The sequence below is a fragment of the Mustela erminea genome, chromosome 1, assembly GCF_009829155.1.
Source record: "Mustela erminea isolate mMusErm1 chromosome 1, mMusErm1.Pri, whole genome shotgun sequence".
In the NCBI taxonomy this organism is placed as follows: Eukaryota; Metazoa; Chordata; class Mammalia; order Carnivora; family Mustelidae; genus Mustela; species Mustela erminea.
The window spans coordinates 136,832,186-136,849,463 of record NC_045614.1 but is presented as its reverse complement, the minus strand read 5'-3'; the positions used below and the strand labels follow the sequence as shown (position 1 = coordinate 136,849,463).

General features: G+C 38.7%; 1 protein-coding gene across 1 annotated transcript in view; it reads right to left on the bottom strand.

Annotated features, from left to right (window-relative positions):
• Window positions 1-3,711: 3,711 nt before the first annotated feature.
• RARRES1 (retinoic acid receptor responder 1) overlaps window positions 3,712-17,278 on the bottom strand; it is a 57,648-nt gene continuing 44,081 nt past the window's right edge. The window contains exons 5-6 of the mRNA XM_032343316.1: window positions 5,075-5,134; window positions 3,712-4,536 (exon numbers count right to left, since the gene is read on the bottom strand). Of these exons, the coding sequence (XP_032199207.1) occupies window positions 4,387-4,536; window positions 5,075-5,134 (210 nt within the window). The 3' untranslated portion in view covers window positions 3,712-4,386. The remainder of the gene's footprint in view (window positions 4,537-5,074; window positions 5,135-17,278) is intronic.

Genomic DNA, 17,278 nt, shown 5'->3' with positions numbered 1-17,278 from the left:
TCTCTGCCTAATTGTGATTTTTCTCTGTCAAATGAATAAATAAAATCTTAAAAAAAATTTTTCTATCAAAAGTACAGTGGTACAAAATTAAATTTGTTTTTTTCTCTCTGTTAAAAGGAACACATTTTCTTAGGCTTTGATTTGCTTTTTATAAGAGTTTGTAAACAGTTTTCCTTTACCTTTCATGTAATCTGCCTAGAAACACAAAGATGCTATGTTTTGTCTCTGTTGGGTCTTTATAAAAAAAAACAACAACACCTGAGCCTTATTGCTCACAACTATATAACCTTCTGTACTTGCTTTTGAAATCTTTTACCACTTTTGTTAAGTATTGTTTCAGATTGATCTGTGAGCCTATTTAATCAAATGTCTAAACCTTCTGATATTTTTTGAGAAACCTGCCAAAATCAAAGTCTAAAATGAAATCTTTTAACCACACTCTAACTGAAATATTCCAGAGGCCTGATGGAACATTTAAAGATTTGTTCTTCTTATACAAAGGGAGGTATGTTACACTAATTAGGCTTGTACATTCGATTACATGGGAAGCACTGTCAGTAAGTGATACTAAATGCTCGCTTATTTATTTATTTATTTATTTATTTATTTATTTATTTATTTGGCAGACAGAGATCACAAGCAGGCAGAGAGGCAGGCAGAGAGAGAGGAAGGGAAGCAGGCTCTCTGGTGAGCAGAGAGCCCGACATGGGGCTCGATCCCAGGACCCTGGGATCAGGACCTGAGCTGAAGGCAGAGGCTTTAACCCACTGAGCCACCCAGGCGCCTCACTAAATGCTCTTAAATTATATTTGTGTAGTTAGGTTATTAAAATAAGTGTTTAGAAAATTCTATGAAACCTGGTATGCCCTAGTATGTTGTTATCTCAATGTGTTATGTGTCACAGAAACAACCAAATTTATAATTCATTCTAATCAGCTATTTCACCATGGCCATTTTTAAGTCTTTTATCATTTACAGACACACATACTTTTACTTAGATGCTTTCCCAAAAGCTTCCCTGTAGATATATTTCATCTTCGGTGAGACTTGTGGGAGGAATTCTGAGTACAGAATTTATTCTGATGACCTTGATTATAAAACTGAACTGGGTAAGAATTTCTGGAACCAGTGGAAAAACTAGATTCAAGCAGAACAAGACTTAATAAAATGGGACTGAGTAAACTGAAGAGGATGATTGTAATTTCTATGACATTTCTATTGGAACTATTAACGATTTTCTTAAATATGTTTTTTCAGATTTAAGGGAAAGTTCTTCTCTTATACTATGACTTACAGCAATTTGATAAATATTTTAATTTGTTCACAAAGGTATATTTTATCTTTTTCTCCAGAGCTACCTGATCTTTCCAGAATTCCTCAACTTTCAGTGAGTATTCTTACATTTTCATAGCAATTTTTATTTGTGTAAGTTTAGTAAAAATTTGTTCTCCTTATAACAGGACATAATTGGAAACACTGGTTATATTACCACGATTTTCACTGGAATGTTGTATTTGAGGGAGACATGGGTAGACTCAGACATGCCCACAGAACTTTAAAGTTGACTTTATGGAAAGTCTTGCTTACAGGGATCCAAGCAACCTTACTAGGTGAGTAAGCATGGTCACTACATTGTGGGTGCAAGAACTTCAGGACCTTCTGGGGACCTCAAGAAGAGAGAAATTAACCCAAAACTATAGGTATTATGGGCCAAGTCTCATCGCAAGTATTTGGCTTGGCTTATAGCCTCCAGAGGCTGTTAAAATTTCAGTCAGTAGATTCCTTAAAAATGTTCAAGCAGGAGCGCCTGGGTGGCTCTGTGGGTGGTTAAAGCCTCTGCCTGCCTTCAGGTCAGGTCCCAAGATCAAGCCCCGCATCGGTCTCTCTGCTTGGCGGGGAGCCTGCTTCCCTTCCCCTCTCACTGCCTGCCTCTCTGCCTACTTGTGATCTCTGTCTGTCAAATAAATAAATAAAAATCTTAAAAAAATAAAAAAAGTTCACACAAAGCAGATTTAAAAGAGCCTTTACGATCAATCACTATTCTTGCTGTACTTATATAATCAGGCCAAGTTTACTGAAATTAGATTTATTTTGCAAACAAATTAGCCTTAGTCTGGCTATCTTTGGTTAAAAAAAAAAGAAAGAAAAGGGTGAGTATAAAGAGAAAAATTTTGATTCACTAACACACCTTTGTGGATATTAGATTCTAACACATTAAACTGGACTAGATCCTGATTTCTTTTAGTTTCCTCCAGTGGCTACAACTCTCCAAATGAACATCTTCAAATTTTTTGCCATCCTTTTGACTTGGAATCATTTGAGAACTAAAGCTGGCCTTTTCCCTGAAGCCCTGCAAACTGAATATGAACAACTTGGTGTAAAATTCAGAGAAATCACCACAACAGCTCATATATAGACATTCTTCATGTCTGTTGTTCAATAGGCCACTTAGAGCAATCACCAGAAATACTCAAACTACAAAGAAAATCAGATCACCACCACCACCCCTAAAAGTACCTAGCTGAAGTTGCTCTAAGCTTGCATTTAGAACTCCTCTCGACTAGCTACTCTCAGTACTCAGAAACTGATTTATATTTTGATCCAATCCTTAACCACTGTTTTTATTTCCATAGAAATGCCTCTTATTATCTGATTATCTGAACCATAGGCTTAACTTTGAGAAGACATCTAGATCATTGTGTCCTGAAATGAGTTTAACTCAACTGACCTATTGTCAGAACTAAGAGATTCAATAAGAAGAAACAATCTACCAGCTGTTTGTAATTCCTTTCCAGGAAAGCTCCAGTGGTGGGAACTACAGAGGCCAAAGGTAGTTCACCCCAAAATGTCCCCTTTGGCATATTGATTCTTTTAAGTAAAAGTTATTTAAGAGACAGACTATATAAGAGAGACATTCAGATCCCTTTCTGTCTTCCTGAAAGTAGGATACAAGTCTCCCATGTGAAAAGGTACCCTTTCTATACCACAAGGTTAAAGAGAAATTTAGAGCTAAGAAGTCTACAACCTGGGGTGCCTGGGTGGCTCAGTGGGTTAAAGCCTCTGCCTTCGGCTCAGGTCATGAGCCCAGGGTCCTGGGATCGAGCCCTGTATCGGGCTCTCTGCTCAGCAGGGAGCCTGCTTCCTCCTCTCTCTCTTTGCCCACCACTCTGACTACTTGTGATCTCCATCTGTCAAATAGATGAATAAAAATCTTAAAAAAAAAAAGTCTACAACCCTGGTTACTTGTTATTAATTTACTACCTTAGTCCAGGTTCTGTTTAGCATTCCTTACTAATTGAGGCTCCCAAAGTTTTCTTTGTCCTGCCAGTTCCTTATAGATTTATACTCTGTTTATAATGTCTAAAAACTTCCTGCCTTGGTCATTTCTTTAGGTCTCAACTGCATTACTGGGCCTCTCTGTTTTTTATTCCTGTCAATCTATCTCATATCAATTAGGCCAGACGGAAGAATCTTGACAGGTAGAAGAAAATTTGAATTTGAATTCCTCCCCTACAAATGATATGGCCATGTTTCCTGGATCCCTTCTTCCTGCCTTGGGGAGAGACTCTACTGAATTTGATTTTGGTACATAGTGCATTTACTTTTATAAATTAATTTAGGCCAACACTGGGTATAAATTGTTAGAAATGAAAACTGTACATATTTGATAGAATTTCAGTTACATCACAATTCCATTTGCAGACACTTGGCTTTATCTGTGAAACACTTTTATTTATAATATTTGAATTAAGCAATATTAAGAGTTAATCCACTTTAGCACAAATTTTGCATATGTATATAAATCTCCACATACTGAACACATTTTATATAGAAATGTAAACATTTATTTAAAAGTAGATATCAAAAAAGAATACTTGCTTGAAGTGATAAAAAATAGTAAAATTCCTTCTAAATTGATAACATTTTCCCCATAATTTGCTTTCTTTGAGCTATATTATCCTTTTTACATCCTAGGTAGAAGGAATTCAGCATTAGAAAATAGTTGGCTACACTTCGTTCAAAGTAATGAGAAATACAGAGGTGAGACCATCAATGGTTTTGTTCTGTTTTGTTAAGTACTGATTGATCTAATTATAGCATATACTGAGTGTTTTTTACATTTTAGGGCTAAAACCCTGAGAAACCCATGGAGGAAACTGTTAAGCACTGAACACAGTTCACTGTATGCCTGTGTTCCCAGAATTAAATAAACCAAACTAATCGAACAACAAAACCCCATCTTTTCATTAATTTTTAATTTTTGAGTATTGTATTTTCAGGCTTTCTCAATTATTAGACTACCCTACCTATTTTACCAGAGTAATTACTTAGGCTATTTAAATATCCTCACTTTAGAATTTGGTATAAGCAGATCCTTTTTTCTTTTCAGAAATTATTAAGCTCTGTTGGTGCCACAGCTGAACCTTCTTCGGTTCCAGAGGCTTCTTCAGGCATCTGTAGCTCTTGACAGTGGTACTTCACTTTAAGTGGTTTACCAGGGTACCAGACCAAGTGAATACGACAGGGAATGATTTCCTAGAAAATAAGAGTTCTAAAATATTATGAGCTGCAGGAATTTCTGGTGAACGCAGTTGTGTATTGCAGGAGAGCTGGCCGTACTGACTCCGCCTCTGGCCCTCCGTCTTGTTCCTGTCCATGCACTGACCTCCCCTGGAAACATGTTCCCGGCCCCACAAAGGTAATGTGTGCCCTGACCCTAATGCTGGAAGACTTGTTTGGATCACTAGTAAAGAACCGCCCCCGCCAACCCCACACAGATGGTGCCATAAGGTCCGTTAAAATATCAGACCCCTGAACTCACCACGATGGCCCTGGCACATCCCCTTGTTTTAGCAAATCTGTGGAACTATCGGGACTTTGCACAGAAGAGCTGCATGGGGCCTTGATCCCTGCCTGCTGACCCCCCTTGGCAATAAGTTACCCTGAATCAGACTCTGTGTAAACTGTGTGGTGGAGCTGCCTGCTTCGCTTTTTGGTCTCAAGGTGCCTTCTCAGTCTGGACAATACTTTATTGCCCCTCCCCCACCTTGCCACATACATACAGTTGTTTTACCTGTGTCGAGAATTCATGGAGTAGAACGGTATAATCAAAATCAATTGTGTCATTGGTTTTCTATAGGAAGGAAAAAAAGAGTGAGTCTAAAAAATGGTAGATTTATATTAGCTTAGAGTTTGGAAGGCTTCTATCAAATTCCCGTTTGGATGAGCCCCTTGAATCTCCTGCTGCCTCTTTAATTCAAGTCCCAGTTCCTCTGGTAGCAGCCTGCACTGAGACACAAAAGTCATGGATTCTCACTGTTTTGTCACCGAGTTAGATGAAAATCTAGTTGAATATCTTTCTCTCACTTTTGCTAATAAGTATGGCTTTGGTAGAGGCTAAGTGCTACGGGAAGAGGGAGAATCTTTCTGTCAACCTTTGGAAATCTAGATACTGCCCTTGCACCTCCATTTGATGTATTAGCCCTGATATATAAATTGGCTTAACTTATAAACTTTAAGTATTTTTTCAGGACAATGCCTTCTTATTCTGTTTTTGAAAACAGTGTTTCTGGAGGAAATCATAGCGGTCTCTAGATTTTAGGCATAAAATTGGAAAGTCTGAAACAAATGATGGATTTCCAACTCCATTTGATAAGCTACTTTGCTAAATACACTGAGTGTTACATAGTTTTTAATAAAAAAAATTGGGGTTATTATAATGTTTGTAAACCCTGTCCCATTTAATTAAGACCTTCCTCAGTAACATTATTAAACCTTTCCATTTTTGTTTTTATAGATTCTTCCCCCTCCAGGAGGAAGCATCCTTACACCAACCCAAAACCAGAACTTATTCAAAAACTGCAGAAGGGGCCACTGCACAGCCTGGCCTGGCAAAGTACCCCAGGGTTGGGCTGCCCTCATCAATGCAAGCTTGCCAAGAAGTAGTTATTTTTAATGTTATTCAGAAATAATCGCCTTGGCTTCTGTTCAAGTTATCACAAATGCCAAATCCTTATAATCCAAACTGATGATTTACTGTTACATTTCCCAGTAATTCAGCACTTTAATCATTCTAGAGACAGACTAGAGCGTTTTGTTTGCTCCCTTTTATTACTCATGATCCCCACCAGAAACCATGTGGTTTTAGTACAGAGTAAGTAGGCTTGAATTATTAATATATACTATCCAAAGTAGACTGTTAGTTGAATAAATAATAAGGTCTGTAAGAAGGCTTCCTTGGCCAGTGGGCCCTCCAGGTAGGAGGGCTGATCACCACGGGATGACTGGGGCACTGACAGTGTCTTTTACGGACTCTAAGAGTTGAAACAATGCTCGCTTTTACTTTTCTCAATTCATATTAAGGGCTAAGGGTGTGAGGAAAAACCTCGTCTTTTTTTTTTTTTCCCCCTCTAACCAGCAAATATCTCTCCTTTGTGCCTGGTACAGTCCTCATGGCATTAGAAATGGAATCTGGCCTCAGTTCTAAAGTGACAATTGTGCCGGTTAGGTGGGTCTTACTTTATATCTGTATTTTAGCCTTGTTTCTCTCAGGTCTTGTTCATTTGGAGCTACGAGTGCCCTTCCTTACACTATTGCTTTAAAGGGGGACTTTAACCCCAAGTGTAAAGAAAGCAATTCCACCCAAAAAGCTTCTGGAAAAACTATATTTCTCTACTTCCCTGAGCCACCGTGAGCCACAGAGCACCTAGCCCACCATCCTGTATCTAGTCTTCTAGAACAGTATATAGATCTGATCTTTGTGACTTTTTAAATATGGTTTCTTGTTTTGCTTGTTGCTGGGTTGCTTCTTTTGCTGAGAGATCATGCAGTCCTTAGTGGCTACACAGTAGCAGAATCTGGAAATCTGTGTGGATAAGGGCAAACTTTTCTTTAAGGAGAGTCTAAATGTGTATGAACTTTGAAACCAAATTTACCAGTTGCTTCAGTTATGTTAATTTCAATGACTTTAGTAAGTTTGTTAATCCTCATTTAATAGGCCCTAAGAGATGGAAGTGATTTGCCTTGGGTGACCTAGCAAGCCAGATGCATATTCAATTATTATTTATCTAAAACCCAAATCTTACAGGATAAAAATAAAAGCTAAAGCTTCTACTACGTGACCATACTCCCTCTGCATTTTTGTTTTCTTAATTCTACAATTACTTTTATACCAGTTTTCCCACTTGCAGGTTGAGTGACAGATGAGAGGCATCAAAGACTGGCTAGAACAAGACAGGAATGGAACTGCTGGATTTGGACCATACTGTGTCCTGGTGGTTGTTGGTTTGTCAATGGGTCATGTACAATTGCAAATGAAAAGCACGGATGTTAAGAGATCCTAAGGAGGGACGCCTGGGTGGCTCAGTTGGTTAAGCAGCTGCCTTCGGCTCGGGTCATGATCCCAGGGTCCTGGGATCGAGTCCCGCATCGGGTTCCTTGCTCGGCGGGGAGCCTGCTTCTCCCTCTGCTTCTGCCTGCCTCTCTGCCTGCCTCTCTGTCTGCCTGTGCTCACTCGCTCTCTCTCCTTCTGTCTCTGACAAATAAATAAATACATAAATAAATAAAAAAAAGAGAGATCCTAAGGAGTAGGAAGAAGGCGCAACAGGAAGATCCCAAGTTCATCTCATTCCATGGACACACTGAAGCAAGAACGGCATGGATTGCAGCTAACTCTGGAAACAACCCAAAGACTGGCAGAGATCTCCCACAGCTGGTTATAGAGAGAAGGCCACAACAGAAAGAGGTGGAGATATGGTGGGGAACCAGACCCCTGACATGACCAACCACACATGGGAGGAATATCACAACCACAGAACAGTGAGAGGATCAGATTCCATACCAGAACTCCTGGCCCTAGGAATCCACCCTGGAAAGATGAGACCCCATCATATTTAGATATGAGGTCTGTGGGGCTTAGCTCTGGGAGAGAGGGAGGGCTACAGGAAGTGAAGGCCTTCAAGAGGCAGGACGCTAAATAATAAGGCCCAAGACAACCCAGAAGGCAGCACAGCACAGTGGCAAAACACCTAGGATATATATGAAGGGGATTTAGTGACTAATTTTAGGACATGTGCCAAAGTGACAGGGATCTACAGGAGATTTCTCCAGGAACAAAAGTGGTGGATGCCATTTTCTTGCTCTCCCCAGCCTAAATAGACAGATGCTTATGGAGCAAGATCTAATACTTTCCATCTACCTTGCTAGGACCCTGTGTCCCCTACAGACCCACCAAACCCAGCAGGCGACACTGGTAAGGTCTGGTGCAACTCCTGCTCTGGCTACAGGAGGCAGAGATAACCCTACAAACCAGCAGCCCACAGTTCTTGGGGCTAGGCCTCTTCACTGGCTGTGCAGGCCCTGTACTTTGGGGGTGCCCACAGTTTTTGCAGGGGTGAACTGCATCCAGCCATGCTGAGGGCCAGCCCTGCCCACCAGTGATCCCACAGCTGCTCTAGACAGGACCCTCAACAGCATGGAGAACAAACCCTGCCCTGTGTGTCTGCAACAGGTGCGCTGAGGGCCAGCCCCTAGTGGCAAAGCCACAGCAAATCACCGTTCATCAAAAACAGGAGGGTATCAGCCACAGCAACTTCTTTCAAGATATGTCTCCAAAGCCAAAGGAAACAAAAGCCAAAATAAACTTCTGGGACTTCATCAAAATCAAAAGCTTCTGCACAGCAAAGGAAACAGTCAAGAAAACAGAAAGGCAACCCACGGAATGGGAGAAGATATTTGCAAATGACAGTACAGACAAAAGGTTGATATCCAGGATCTATAAAGAACTCCTGAAACTCAACACACACAAAACAGACAATCATATCAAAAAATGTGCAGAAGATATGAACAGACACTTCTCCAATGAAGACATACAAATGGTAATCAGACACATGAAAAAATGTTCATCATCACTAGCCATCAGGGAGATTCAAATTAAAACCACACTGAGATATCACCTTACACCAGTTAGAATGGCCAAAATTAACAACACAGAAAACAACATGTGTTGGAGGGGATGTGGAGAAAGGGGAATCCTTTTACACTGTTGATGGGAATGCAAGTTGGTATAGCCTCTTTGGAGAACAGTGTGGAGATTCCTCAAGAAATTAAGAATAGAACTTCCCTATGACCCTGCCATTGCACTACTGGGTATTTACCCCAAAGATACAGATGTTGTGAAAAGAAGGGCCATCTGTACCCCAATGTTTATAGCAGCAATGGCCATGGTCGCCAAACTGTGGAAAGAACCAAGATGCCCTTCAATGGACGAATGGATAAGGAAGATGTGGTCCATATACACTATGGAGTATTATGCCTCCATCAGAAAGGACGAATACCCAACTTTTGTAGCAACATGGATGAGACTGAAAGAGATTATGCTGAGTGAAATAAGTCAAGCAGAGAGAGTCAATTATCACATGGTTTCACTTATTTGTGGAGCATAACAAATAGCATGGAGGACAAGGGGAGTTAGAGAGGAGAAGGGAGTTGGGGGAAATTGGAAGGGGAGGTGAACCATGAGAGACTATGGACTCTGAAAAACAATCTGAGGGGTTTGAAGTGGCGGGGTGGGGTGGGAGGTCGGGCTACCAGGTGGTGGGTATTATAGAGGGCATGGATTGCATGGAGCACTGGGTGTGGTGCAAAAATAATGAATACTGTTATGCTGAAAAAAAAAAAGAATAAAAACAAAACAAAACAAAACAAAAACAGGAGGGTACATGCAGCCCACAGAGAGGACATCCCTGGAGCACCCAGTTCTGAAGACTCGGGTTGGGGGGCTGTGTATGGGACACCACAGGACTGCTTCTACACAAGGCCACTAATTTCAAGACCAGAAGACGTAAACAGAATGAGGAGACAGAGGAATATATCAAATGTAAGAATAAGACAAAATCACAAAAAAAGAAAATAAAATAAAAATAATGACTGTACAGAAATTCACTGTACTTGAGAAAAAGCCGATGAACTCAGAACTTCAACAAAAGTGACAAAAAATATAAAAAAGAACCAGTCAGAGATGAAGAAGTCAATACCTGAAATGAAAAATACACTAAAGGGAAACGGCAGACTAGAGGCAGCGGAAGAACAGATCAGTGATCTGGAAGACAGGGTAATAGGAAGCTGAACAGCAAAGAAAGAAAAGAACAAAAAAAATGAGAGTAGGTTAAGGGAACTCTGTGACTACATCAGGCATAATAACATTAGCACCACAGGGATCCCAGAAGGATAAGACAGGGAAAAGGGGGTAGAAAACTTATAAAAATAGCTGAAAACCTCCCTAATCTGAGGAAACAGACATCCAAATTCAGAAATCACAGATAGCCCCAAACAAGATGAACAAAGAATGTCCACACCAAGACACATAATAATTACGATGACAAAATAATGATGAAGATAATTTTTTTTTTCATTTTATTTCTTTTTTTTTTTTTTATTTCCAGCATAACAGTATTCATTATTTTTGCACCACACCCCGTGCTCCATGCAATCCGTGCCCTCTATAATACCCACCACCTGGTACCCCAACCTCCCACCCCCCGTCCCTTCAAAACCCTCAGATTGTTTTTCAGAGTCCATAGTCTCTCATGGTTCACCTCCCCTTCCAATTTCCCCCAACTCCCTTCTCCACTCTAAGTCCCCATGTCATTTTTAATGCAGCAAGAGAAGAAAAATAGTTACATACAAGGAAAACCCATTAGGCTGCCAGCTAATATTTCAGCAGAAACTTCACAAACTAGAAGATGGTATGATGCATCAAAGTGCTGAAAGGAAAAAAGCCTATAACCAAGAATACTTGACAAGGTCATCATTCAGAACTGAAGGAGAGATAAAGAGTTTTCCAGACAAACAAAAATCAAAGGATTTCATTACCACTAGCCAGCCTTACAAAAAATGTTAAAGGAGATTATTCACTGGTAAAAACAGACAAATAGTAAAGGTAATAGATTAGTCAGTAATAAAGCCAATCTGGAAGCTAAAATGTAAAAGCAGTAAATTCAATGTTATCTACAAAAGCTAGTCAAGAGATCCTCATAAATATGCAAAATAAGAGTAAAAATTTAGTGCCTTTAGTATATGTTCAAACTTAAGTGACCATCAACTTAATAAAGATTGCTATACACATAGGATGTTATACATGAATACCATGATAACCATAAATCAAAAACCTATAATAGATACACAAGATTTAAAGATAAAGCAATTCAGAAATAACACTAAGGAACTCATAAGCCACAGGGGAAGGGAGCAAGAGAAGAAAAGAACTCAGAGAACTACAAAAATAACCAGAAAATAATTAACAAAATAGCAATAAGCCTCTGCCTATCAACAATTACTTTAAATATAAATGCTCTAAAGGCTTCAGTCAGAGGACAGAGGGTGACTGAATGTTTAAAAAAACAAGACCCATCTACATGCTGCCTACAAGAGTCTCACTTCACACCTAAAGACACAAGCAGACTGAAACTGAAGGAATGGAAAAAGACATTGGATGCAAATAGAAGTAATAAAAACACCAGGGCAGCAAAACTTAGACAAAACAGACTTTAAAACAAAACTGTAGCAAGAGACAAGGGCATTGCATAATCTGAAATCAATTCCACAAGAGTATAGGATATTGTGAACATCTATGCAACTAATATAAGAGCATGTAAATACACGAATCTAATATTAGCAGACATAAAGGGAGAAACACTATAATCGTAGGGAACACCCCATTTACATCAGTGAATCATTCAGACAGAAAATCAATTAAGGAAACAAATGTTTTGATCAACATATTAGACATACTAGACCAGATGGGACTTAAATTTGTTGAGACTTGTTCTGTGGCCTAAAATGGGGTCTATCCTGGAAAATGTTTCATGTATGCTTGAAAAATGTGTATTCTTCTGTTTTTGGATGAAATATTCTGTGTACACAGAACAGACAAAGCTTGCTGTCATTATAAGAATAAAAATATTAGATAGAAATGAGACCAAAAAGAAAAGAAAAGATCAGTGATACCAAGACCAGGATCTTTGAAAAGGTAAAACTCATAAACCATTAGCCAGACTCATTAACAAGGAGAGAAGACTCAGAATTAGGAATGAAAGAGGAGAAATAATATGACACCACAGAAAATTGAAGGTATACTAAGAGAATACTAAGAAAAATGAGATGCCAATGAGTTGACAACCTAAAAGAAACTGTAAATTCCTTAAAACAAAACAAAACAAAATAAAACAAAAAACTTCCAAAACTGAGTCAGAAAAATCAGAAGAGACTGATTACTGGTAACAAAATTGAATCAGTTAAAAAAAAAAAATCTTCTCACGAGCAAAAGTCCAGGACCAGAAGTCTTCATGGATGAATTCTACCAAACATTGAAAGAAGAATTAATAAGAATTTTTCTCAAACTATTAGAAAAAAATAGAAAGGGAATGAAAACTAGCAAGTTCATCTGAGTCCAGAATCATCCTGATGCCAAAACCACAAAAAGACACTATAAAAAATAAAAACTATAGGCCAATATTCCTGATGAATACAGATATAAAAATACTCAACAAAATATTAGCCAGCTGAGTTCAACAATACATTAAAAGGATCATTCATCACAATCAAGTTAGATTTATTCCAGGAATGCAAGGATGATTCAATATTTGCAAATCAACCAACATGATACATTACCAAGAAGAAGGATAAAAACCATACAATCATTTCAATAGATGCAGAGAAGATATTTAGCAAATTCAACATCTGGTCATGATAAAAACTCAACAAAGTAGAGTTAGAGGGAACATACCTCAACATAATAAAGGTCACATATGAAAAATCCACAGCTAACGTCACACTGAATATTGAAAAACTGACAAGTTTTTCTTTAAGATCAGGAACAAGATGAGGATATGAAGTTTCACCACTTTAATTCAACAAAACTCATATGAAGCCGTTGCTACAGCAATGAGAAAAGAAAAAAGAATAAAAGGCATCCAACTTGGTAAAGAGGAAATAAAACTTTCAATATTTTCAGATGACATGATACTCTATATAAAAAACCCCAAAGACTCCACCAAAAAACTATTAGAACTTATAATTACAACCTCAGTGAATTTGTAGGATACAAAATTAATATATAGAAATCTGTTGCATTTCTCTATACTAATGAATTAGCAGAAAGCAAAATTAAAACAATTCCATTGACAACTGCACTAAAAGAATAAAGTACCTAGGAATTGATTTAAACAAGTAGATTAAAGATGTATACTCTTAAATCTACAAGACATTGATAAAGAAGTTAGAGACAACATGAATGGAAAGGCATACCATCCTCATGAATACTGGAAGAATGAGTATCATTAAAATGTCCCTACTACGAAAAGTAACCTACCAATCTGTGCAATCACTATCAAAATACCAACAGTATTTCTCACAGATGTAGAACAAATAATCTTAAATTTTGTTTGGAACCACAAAGGACCCCAAATAGCTAAAGCAGTTGTGAGAATAAACAAAGCGGGAAGTATCCCACTTCCAGATTTCAAGATATACTGCAAAGCCATAGTAATGAAAACAGTATGATACTAGCACAAATACAGACACCTACATCGGTGGAACAGGATAAGGAGCCCAGGAATAAATCCATACTTATATGGTTAATCTACAACAAAGGAAGAATACACAATGGGGAAAAGGCATTCTTCTCAAAAAAATGATGCTGGGAAAACTGAAGAGCTACATGCAGAAGAATGAAACCGTGACTTTTTAAATACCATAAATAAAAATAAACTCAAAATGGATCAAAGAGCCAAAAATGTGAGATGTGAAACCATAAAGAAAACATAACCTTCAACAAAATGAAAAGGCAACTTACTGAATGGGAGAAGGTATTTCTAAATGATTTATCCAATGGGGGTTAATATCTAAAATATATAAAGGACTCAGGCAACACCAAAACAACAATAAAAACAACAAAACCAAAGAAACCTCCAACATTCCAATTAAAAAAATGGGCAGAAGACATGAATAGATGTATTGCAAATAAGACCTACAGATGGCCAATAAACACATGAAAAGATGGTCAATATCACTAATCACCAGGGTAATGCAAATCAAAACCACAATGAGATATAACCTCGCACCTATCAGAATGGCTAATATTAAAATGCCAACAAATGTTGGCGAATATGTAGAGAAAAGGGAACACTTGCCCACTGTTGGTGGGAATGTAAGCTGGTACAACCACTGTGGAAAACAGTACGGAAGTTCCTCAAAAATTAAAAATAGAAATACCATAAGATCCAATAATTCCACTACTAGGTATTTACCCAAAGAATATGAAAACATTAATTTGGCGCCTGGGTGGCTCAGTGGGTTAAGCCGCTGCCTTTGGCTCAGGTCATGATCTCAGGGTCCTGGGATCGAGTCCCGCATCGGGTTCTCTGCTCAGCAGGGAGCCTGCTTCCTCCTCTCTCTCTCTCTCTCTGCCTGCCTCTCTGCCTACTTGTGATCTCTCTCTGTCAAATAAATAAATAAAATCTTAAAAAAAAAAAGAATATGAAAACATTAATTTGAAAAGATAAATGTACCCCTATATTCATTACAGCATTATTTACAATATCAAAGATATGGATTCAAACTAAGTATCCATCTATAGGTGAATGGATAATAAAGATATGGTATATAAACATATACCAGGGAGTTTTACTCAGCCATAAAAAAGAATGCAATTGCCATTTGTAACAACATGGATGAATCTAGGAGAGTACTACTGCAAGTAAGTCAGGCAAAGAAGGACACATACCATATGATTTCACTCATATACGGAATGTAAAAGACAAACAACAAAAAAGATTCATAAAAACAGAGAACATAGTACTCATTGCTAGAGTGGAGGGAGGTGGGGGGATGGGGAAACAGGTGAAGAGAATTAAGAAGTCAAAATTCTGAGGCATCAGGTGGCTCAGACAGTTAAGCATCTGCCTTTGGCTCAGGTCATGATCGCAGGGTGCTGGGATCAAGTCCCACATCAGGCTCCTTGTTCATCGTGGAGCCTGCTTCTCCCTCTCCCTCTGCTCCCCATGCTTGTGGTGTCTCTCTGTCAAATAAATAAATAAGATCTTTAAAAAAAAAAAACAACCCAAAAAGTGTTTTAAAAAAATGTACAAACTTCCATGCAATGTATGTCCTCCTTAAGACTAACATAATAAAAAAAATTACCAAGAAAAAAAAAGAAAAGAAAAGAAATGCCCATTGTAATACTTAGACTTTTTTTTTTTACATTTCAAGACCTTTCACAAAAACATTTCTATATTTTAAACTTTTTTCAAGCCACATAGTCAAAGTCATATTGTATAATTTAAGAGCTAGACATGATGTTCACCACTATACATGTAACTATCAGTAATACTATTAAATGTATTCCATAAATGTGAATAGAAATTTTCACCATGACTATGTTTTTTTTTTTTTAAGATTTTATTTATTTATTTGACAGAGAGAGATCACAAGTAGGCAGAGAGGCAGGCAGAGAGAGAGGAGGAAGCAGGCTCCCTGATGGGAAGAGAGTCCAATGGGGGGCTCGATCCCACAACCCTGGGATCATGATCTGAGCTGAAGGCAGAGGCTTTAACCCACTGAGCCACCCAGGCACCCCATGACTATGTTTTAATACAGTTAAAAAGATCTTAAAAAAAAAAAAAGTTCAAACTTCGTTATAAAATAAATAAGTCACAGAAATGGAAAGTAGAGCACAGGCAATACAGTCAATAATATTAAATAATGTGAAGTGGTGACTGTACTTACTACGATGAGCACTAATGTACAGACTCGTGGAATCACCATACTGTTTACCTGAAACTAATGTAACATGGTATGTCAACTATACTTGGATAATATGAAAAATAAACCAATAAAATAATTAAAGTGTTTGGAAAAAAATCAATTTTTTTCCTCTGTTGTATATGTATTGCTGTATTCTTTTTGTGTTTTTCTCTCACATTCATTACAATTAGTTCTAAATTATCTTGACATCATTTCCTACACTGTAAACCAAGTTTCACCTAAACTTCCAGTTAAGGTAAAAGTCTTTTGTGGATATAATCATCTTGGTAGATAAAAGAAAGAGCCAAAAAGAGGTAGAGGAACTTTTATGTAGCACCCTGACTTGAAATATAGCAATAATCAATTAAATGGTAGTTTCTATTAAAAGCATTCTATAAAGAGAAAGAAATGTGTTCATTTTTGATAATTAATAAAAAACTGTATTTCTCACCTGTTTTACAAGTGGCTTTTGAACAACACACCAAACTTACTGGCATTAATAATGCTTACTTGACATGATATGAAGGTCCAATATGGCAATATGGGGAGACCCTGAACTCCTCTCCCCAAGATGCACTGAGTCAACACCTACATAGAGAAGAGTTCCTCTTCACGAACTTTGAGAGCTGACTGAACAGCTTCAGAACAGCAAAGAATAAAGGGGTCACATAAAGAATGGCAGGAAAGATGGAGAAACAGTAACCTTGGGAACCTCAAGGCTGCCAAGTAGTGAGGAGGGATGGTACTAAGGGAGTGGGAACAAATTCACATGCCCTGGGTCACAGGGAAAAAACCATGGTTTAAAAGGGCAACTGGAATTTAAAGATATTAGCCCCTGAGTGTCTTCCAAACACCAGAGAACCCATGGAACATTCTCTGGGGTTGGAGAGGTTGGTGAGAGAGCAGCCAGTGCAGATGGGAGTACCATCCAGCACCCTAGCTGGCTGCACCATTTCATCCCAGCTGCCTAGTAGACAGAAAAAAAGCCATTGATTAAAAAAAAAAAAAAACCTAGAGTATAAAGGAGACAGCCCTAGAGGAGCTGCAGGACTGCTCTCCAGGGTCAGAGGGGCTGGCACACACCAATGTATACATCCCCACACTTCCACCTTGACCATGAGGATAGGAGCAGGGTACAGGAACCCTGGCCGAGTTGACTGCTGAGTTGACTGCCTTACTGAGCCCAGGGCTCCTAGCCACACCAGCCCCAGCTGTACCCCCCAAAAGGGTCCCCTCAACAGCCTGAGCTCCAGCCACCCCACTGTAGTGGCCCCAGTATAGCATACACCCACAGACACCACGGGACAGCACCCACTACAGCTCCAGCTATATCAACAAGGTGACAGAGATGCAAAACGTGCCATGCCTGCACCTGCTTTGGCTCCAGATGACTTACCAGGACACTCCTTGCGTGGAATACCCATAGGACACCCTGACATGTGCCCATCTTGGCTCTAGCCACCCAGCCAGAGCACTC